The sequence below is a fragment of the Colobus angolensis genome, unplaced genomic scaffold (assembly GCF_000951035.1).
Source record: "Colobus angolensis palliatus isolate OR3802 unplaced genomic scaffold, Cang.pa_1.0 Scaffold61, whole genome shotgun sequence".
In the NCBI taxonomy this organism is placed as follows: Eukaryota; Metazoa; Chordata; class Mammalia; order Primates; family Cercopithecidae; genus Colobus; species Colobus angolensis.
In genome coordinates, this window is record NW_012119710.1 from 7,788,764 (window position 1) to 7,797,106 (window position 8,343).

At 36.6% G+C, this 8,343-nt stretch overlaps 1 protein-coding gene across 1 annotated transcript; it reads right to left on the bottom strand.

Annotated features, from left to right (window-relative positions):
- Nucleotides 1-1,621: 1,621 nt before the first annotated feature.
- LOC105527275 (olfactory receptor 1440-like) lies at nt 1,622-2,575 on the bottom strand. Its single transcript, XM_011963576.1, has one exon. The coding sequence runs from the start codon at nt 2,573-2,575 to the stop codon at nt 1,622-1,624; it is 954 nt and encodes a 317-aa protein (XP_011818966.1).
- Nucleotides 2,576-8,343: the final 5,768 nt, after the last annotated feature.

An 8,343-nucleotide genomic window follows, 5' to 3' on the forward strand; every position in this document is an offset into this window, starting at 1 on the left:
TGTGATATCAACTCCAAGTAGTATTTCTCTTCAGAGATTCTAATAATCAGTGACCATAAAAGCATCAAACACCCAACCAAATGAAATGAATGGCACTTAGGAAGTTACTTCTCTCTCAATGTCAGTATAGTCATCAGCTAATATCCTTTGTTTTAAACTGAAGCCAAAGGAGGTCTCAATAGGGTCACTAAAAAGAGTTAGCTAAAAACAAAACAAAAAACAAAAACAACAAAAAACTTTACATGAAATCTAGGCTTGCAACCCCATCTCAAACTTCTCGACAAAATCCTATCCGATAACTGTAAATCAGTTGTCTTCCAAAATAACTTTCCCTTTCATCTCCAAGCTCCCTGAAGTTGGATTCTACTCACAGGGATATGGAGTATTTATTAGAAGCAGAACTTCTCACATTGTAGTGCCTACAGTTATCTAAAAGGTTTGCTGTAAGATTTTTAGCAACCGAACACTCATGGGGATTTGAAATTTTCCCTTCTGAATACAGAGGGAGGTGAGGGGAATATACAAAATACCTTTTACTGGATATAATCTCTTGAAAATTTCCATGATTTCAGGCCTAAGATTATGGAAGTCAGAATCCTACCAGAAGATTAAACAACAGAAGTGTGCTTTCTGCCTCAGCTTCCTTTCCTTGTTTGGTATTTTAAATCTCAATCCTCTAGTATTCCTCTGTATCTTGCAGTAAGTTATAAGGGAAACAGCCAAATTCAGACTTTCTTGTGGCCCCAGAGGTTCCGTTCTTTATGGATGATTTTACCAACCACTTCCTATTTGTTAATTATTGGAAAAACAACTTTGTAACAGGGACTTGGCCTATTAAATAAGCCAAAAATGTTAATAGTAAGACAGTTGGAAATGCAAAAATCAGGGACTAGATTATGTCACCAACAGTGGGCCAGTTTCTGATTCTCTTTTCTGGTGTCATGGTAGAGATAAGATGGAAAAACAAAGACACTATAGGAATAACATACAAGGAATTGTCTAGGAATACCTAGCTAGAAAACTGGTCAACCAAATCTTAACTTAGCAGACATGTTAAGCATTCCTGTTACAACAAATTTCATCTGTGTGACTTTAGCAAGCCTTTAACCTGATATGAATAATTGGCTTTGGACAAATACATAAATGAAGAATTAATCCAAAATTTCCAAAGGTGAAAGAATAGGTTAAATGTGAGTTTTAGCTTAATTGGGAAATTATTTTTAAAAAGATCTCTCTGTATTAATAGTAATCCTTCTTCTACCTAAAATAAGATGCTATGAGAAGACTTGCTAGTCTCCTGGAAGCCCTGACCAGTAATAGCATCTCTGGCTCTTGAGGTAGTGCCATGTTAGATAGAAATTGAATATTCAAGGTGAACTGTCCCATTGCCACAACTAGCTACAAAAAATACTTGTGGTTTGCCTGGCCTATTGATTTATTAGAGTACAACTAATAAAGAATGGTTATTAAATTTGAAGTTACCTTTTATGCATTTGCCTGATTTTGTGCCGGCCCTGAGTTTATATAAGGAGCAACTGCAATTCTGCCAACAATTAGGAGAGTTGAAAATAAATGTTTAGCTATTCTTCCCACACTATTTACACATCTGAAACAAATTCCATTATTTCATTCCATAACACCAGGAGAAGATTCTCTTCTTCCATCTGTTTAGGGCGTCTTTGATTTCCTTGTTCCTCAAGCTGTAGATCACTGGATTTAACATGGGGATTATAACTGTGTATAAGACTGATGCCAACTTGTTTTGGCTCAGGGAATCACCAGCATTAGGATATATATAAACAAAGATACCTGAGCCAAAGAAAAGGATCACTGCTGTCAAGTGAGAAGCACAAGTGTTGAAAGCTTTGGCTCTGCCTTCAGCTGAGGTGATCTTCAGAATGGTGGCAATGATATAACCATAAGATATCATGATAACTAAAACTGACGTGAGTCCAAAGATCACTGTGAGAACAGAGGTCATGACTTGAAAGAAAAAGGTGTCAGAACAGGATAGAATCAGCAGCTGGGGCAGATCACAGAAGAAATGGTTGATGACATTTGGCCCACAGAAATGGAGCTGAAGCAAAGCACAGAGTTGAATAAATGAGCCTAAAAATCCAGTTATACAAGATCCTGCCACCATCTGCATGCAGAGGGTGGGCGACATGATGGCCCTGTAGAGCAGAGGTTCACAAATGGCAGCACATCGATCATAAGCCATGGCTGCCAGAAGACAGCACTCAGTTAGACCTAGGCTAGAGAAGAAAAAGTACTGCATACTGCACCCCATAAAGGAGATGAATTTATGCTTCTTGAAGAAGTCTGAGAGCATCTTGGGGGCTATAGTGGAAACATAGCAGATGTCCAGAAATGACAGATTACTAAGGAAAAAGTACATAGGTGTATGCAGATGAGAGTCCATCCTGATAAGGGTGATGAGGCTCATGTTCCAGGACACTGTCAGGAGGTAGATCCCTAGGAATATTGAAAAGAGGAAAATAGCGAGCTTTGGAAATTCAGAGAATCCCAAGAGAATGAACTTTATAACTGTTGTACTGTTCCTTTCCTCAGTCATTGCACTGGTGATTCTAGTATCTGTAGGAAAAAAGAGCATAAATCTCTAAGTCAGTTGTTATCCCAATTTCTATTGAAATGAACTACCTTGTATCCACACTGAACACAGAGCCAAGCAAAATATTGATCCAATTTAGAGGAAATAACCCTGATTAACCTTGGCCCTTACCCTAGAACTTAAAGTATAATAAAAAATGTTTTTTAAAAAAATGTATAAGCAAAAAAAAAAAAAAAAAAGAACTACAATGGTTCTGTGCATCAGTTTTTCCACATGTAAAGAGGATGACTACGCTTTTCATTGTGTATCAGGCTCTTATGCGAACAAAAGAAAGTATAAGAACATTTGGAAGGGACTTTTTAAAAGACACTTTGGAAACGTTAGCAAATCGCTAATGGAATTACAATCCTGTGCATAAGTCAGTGACTAAGAGCATGGACTTAGATGTCACACTGCTGTTTTTGGATTGTGGTTCTGCTACCTACAAACTGTGTTAGTATCTTTGTGCTTGTTATTTCATCAGTAAAACAGGGATAGTAAACCTGTCTCAGGTTTTAACTGAGGTTATGTATGGTATCTGTCATGCACGTAGCAAGAATAGTATGAAAGTGGTGTCATTAGGGGATATCTTTCTAGTATAATTTTGAAGCACTCTTTTGATTTGTGAAAAACTTAAATTTAAATGTTTAATGGGGTCATATAGGTAACATTCTCTGACTACAGTGTTATTAAGTTAAAAATCAGTAGCAAATTGATAATTAGAGAAACGTCATAATTGAAAACTTACATATTTTGAAATTATTCATGAACATTATTAATATTAAATAATGTTAAATCTAATGAATAATTATGGAAATGCAAATTAAAACAGTGGATACAATTTCACACTTGCCATTTTGACAAAAATTAAGAAGTGGGGCAATATCAAGTGTTGACTAGAACATAAAATAAATGGAATCCTCATCCCCTGTTATTGGAAGTGCAAACTACTATGATGGCTTTGGAAAGCAAGTCAGTAACCTTTAATATGGAAGAATATGTAAACACAATATAACCCTCAAATTCCGATGCTAAGTGTATTCTCTAGAAAACAAAATCCTCTATAAAACAAAAACTCATATAATAGATACAAGGGCTAATAGAGAGTTGAGTCCAAGTGTGGTGCTCTATTTTGAGGCCACTGAAACCCTTTCAAAGGTGGTCTGAAAGATCAAATTCCTGCCTGGGTAAAAAAATCCATTCAAAGGCAAGATAGACTAGTGGATGTAACTATGTGTGCTAAGTTCATTGATATAGTCTTCAATTTGACAACTAGCCTTTAAGAAACTGCCACCTGCAGAGTTTTGGTATAGTATTAAAGAAGTTTATACACGACTCTCTGAAAAAACTGTTAAAATACTCCTTCTTTTTTGAATTACATATCTATGTGAGACCAGATTTCCTCATCTACCTCAACCAAAACTGTATATTGCAACAGATTAAAAGAGAAACAAATATAAGAATCCAGCTGTCTTCTATGAAACAGACTTTTATGACATTTTCAAAACTGTAGAACAATGCTACTCCTCACAAGCTATTTTTGTTTTGGATAATTATAGATTTTCATAGATTATCTTATTAAAATATTTTAATCACATTAACCCATTTATGCCTGAGGTTGCAATTTTTTGAATTTGAAAAATCAGACCTTTGCGATGACCTTGAGCAGTAGGATATAAATGACTCCCACATGCAGTGTAAACTAGTTCAACCATTTTGGAAGACAGTGTGGTGTGGTGATTCCTCAAGGATCTAGAACTAGAAATACCATTTGACCCAGCCATCCCATTACTGAGTATATACCCAAAGGATTATAAATCATGCTACTATAAAGACACATGCACATGTATGTTTATTGTGGCGCTATTCACAATAGCAAAGACTTGGAACCAACACAAATGCCCATCACTGATAGACTGGATTAAGAAAATATGGCACATGTACACCATGGAATACTAGGCAGCCATCAAAAAGGATGAGTTCATGTCCTTTGTAGGGACATGGATGAAGCTGGAAACCATCATTCTAAGCAAACTATCGCAAGGACAGAAAAACAAACACCGCATGTTCTCACTCATAGGTAGGAATTGAACAATGAGAGCACTTGGACGCAGGGTGGAGAACATTACACATCACGGTCTGTCGTGGGGTGAGGGGATGGGGGAGGGATAGCATTAGGAGGAATACCTAATGTAAATGACGAGTTAGTGGGTGCAGCACACCAACATGGCACATGTCTACATACGTAACAAACCTCCACATTGTGCACATGTACCCTAGAACTTAAAGTATAATAATTTTTAAAAAATATTACTACCTTAAAGTAAGCACAGGGAAAAAAATAAAAATAAATAAATAAAATAAAATAAAATAAATGACTCCCACATGCTTAGCATTCCAATAATGGAACACTAGGAATAATTAATATATAGTGAGTGAAGAAAATAAGCAGAACAGAACCAGTGAGTGATAAGTGGCTTAAATCTATTAATAAGCTTGTGTCGGGCGCGGTGGCTCAAGCCTGTAATCCCAGCACTTTGGGAGGCCAAGACGAGCGAATCACAAGGTCAGGAGATCGAGACCATCCTGGCTAATACAGTGAAACCCCGTCTCTACTAAAGAATACAAAAAACTAGCCGGGCGAGGTGGCGGGCGCCTGTAGTCCCAGCTACTCAGGAGACTGAGGCAGGAGAATGGCGTGAACCCGGGAGGCGGAGCTTGCAGTGAGCTGAGATCCGGCCATTGCACTCCAGCTCGGGCGACAGAGCGAGACGCCGTCTCAAAAAATAATAATAATAATAATAATAAGCTTGCATACTAATGGATTTTGAATATCAAAAAGATAAATCAACTATAATTTTTAGAGTACATCAATAATAATAATAATACGTAATAGTTATTCAGCACTTACTGTCCCAGCCATTCTTCTAATATATTTATTTAGTCTTCACAACAATCTCATTTTAATATAAAGCACAGGAAGTCAGGGATCTTTCCCATGATCTCAATATTAATAAGTGATACAGCTGGGAACCCTCTCAGATAGACTGACACCAGGGTCCCGCATTGAACAATTACACTACACTACTAATTTACATACAGTTTGTCTCTCTTTCATCTTTATTTTCCTAGTCACTATTAGCATTGTACCATTTAATTAAATTAATGAATAAGTTGTTAGAGCTTTGAGGATTCATTTGAAATCATAAATAAAATAAAAGTAGGTGGAGTCTAAAGGTCACACTGGCCCAACATAAATTGTAGCTATGGTAAATCGCCCCCTGCATCAACTATTGCAATGATTAATATCCCTTTGGCATGCAAAGATGGCCATAAATGATCATTTTTAATATTTCACAGTTATTAAAATTATATATTTATACAAAACGACACTATCAAGTTGCTTTAGCATAAAATCACATTAACCCCCTTTGGCTACTCTATTTTAGACTCAGCGAAAGTTTTAATTATCTCTGACAAATAAACTTGGGAAATTAACTATTGAGAAGCAGAGTACATTTGGTGTCACCATTAATCAACTTTTTGATTTGGGACAAAGTAATTCACCTTTATGTGCCTTCATTTCTTCATCTCTAAAGGAAGAATCATCATCACTTCATATGCTTTTGCAAGGACTTAACTATGATATGTAAAATAACAACTAGGCTGTCAAAAATGAGAGTTGTTATACTAATACTGAATAATAATAACTATATCTAAAGGTAGTTTGCTAACTAAAATACATTTTTATAGGTAAAATGGGATATTTGGTGGTAAAAATATTAGGTTCCATGGTCCAGATGATAAGCTATCAGGAAAACTCCATGCCCCCCATTCCACTTTACTCACTGGCTTGAAGCACTGTAAAGTTATTTTTTTCAGCTCCAATACCTTGGTTTCTGTTAAAATTAATATTATTCTATGAGACTGGGGAAGAGGGATCATGAGTTTTCCAAAAACAAACAAAAACAGATGCTGAGCCTTGATACATGAGGTCTTTGTCAAGTGCATAAGAGAGCAGGGTTACAGCAGAAAGAAGAAAAAAGGAAAGAGTTTCAAGCATGGAAGCCAAGCTTCCCCCATTCTGATTTCACCCACCCAAATGTTCATGCAGGTGTTTGGCTCCTGACAGGCGTATCTTGGTGAAATTCTGGGAGGTACTGCTGCCACGCTGCCTTCCACTGAAGTGTGCTCTCATCCCAGATGAATGTCGTGTTCTTTCAAAAATTAGAGGCCACAAGCATCGTAATACAAGTGTTCAGCTTCCCCTAGGCTCCGTGCTTTGGCCATGGCTCTGTGCTTTGGCCATTGCTGCAAGAAAGGTGTTTACAACTAAAGAATCTCTTAAATGTTTCCTTTGGGTGTGGGGAGAGAAGAGGCAATTAACAGAAGGCACCATTAATTATTCTCTAGAATGATGAGAAACACTAGAGAAAACACAGATAAATATTCCCAGTTGATCCCATTTCTTTACACAACAGTGTGCCCCTCATCACCTAATTGAATCAAGTTCTAATTTTTCTTTTCATACTTTTAGAATCATGATATCTGGGAGGGACTTTCAAGGTAGGGTGACCATTACATGAATTACCTAAACTGGAAAACTTGAAAAAGGGAGTTATTAATAATCTTGTCAGGACAGCAAACATAAACAGAGATTGTTTCAGGCAGATGATTGTTTGGTCACCAACATTTTAAGCCAAAACTTGCTATTTATTGTGTCTTTTGTGATTATGTGCTCTGGCTCTGAACAGACTTGCTTGGGGTTGAATTTTGACTTTGTTGCTTATGAGATATGGGCCCTTGATCATCTTTCTTAATCTCACTATGCCTCAGTTTATTAATCAGTAAAAGGTAGGACATAAGAGGGTTATCTTATAGGGTTGTGATGAATTCAAATGAGATACCTGGAAATTACCTTGACGTACTCAATAAATGTTAGCATTTTGTTTTTGTTAATGATATTATTGTTTTAATTTCTCCATTTTCTGTTCATATTTCTATAAAAAACTGTGCTCATTTAATAGGTATAGTTTTTTAAATTCAGCTTTTGTTATATGACATTGTTAGTTTTTAAAACTTTGTAAATTCTACTTCAAAATTTAATAGTTATTTTACTCTTGAACTCTTGTATTTTGTCTTGTTAATAACATTAATGCAACCCAGATGTTCCCGGTCTCATTAACCTTAACTGTAATATCATGTCATATTAGCTTTTTATTTATAACTTTTTTCTTTTTATTATACTTTAAGTTCTAGGGTATATGTGCACAACGTGCAGGTTTGCTATATGTGTACACATGTGTCATGTTGGTTTGCTGCACACATTAACTTGTCATTTACATTAGGTATTTCTACTAATGCTATCCCTCCGCCATCCCCCCACCCCACGACAAGCCCCAGTGTGTGATGTTCCCTGCCCTGTGTCCGAGTGATCTCATTGTTCAATTCCCACCTATGAGTGAGAATATGCGGTGTTTGTTTTTCTGTCCTTGCAATAGTTTGCTCAGAATGATGGTTTCCAGCTTCATCCATGTCCCTACAAAGGACATGAACTCATCCTTTTTGATGGCTGCCTAGTATTCCATGGTGTACATGTGCCATATTTTCTTAATCCAGTCTATCATTGATGGGCATTTGTGTTGGTTCCAAGTCTTTGCTGTTGTGAATAGTGCCAAAATAAACATACATGTGCATGTGTCTTTATAGTAGCATGATTTATAATCCTTTGG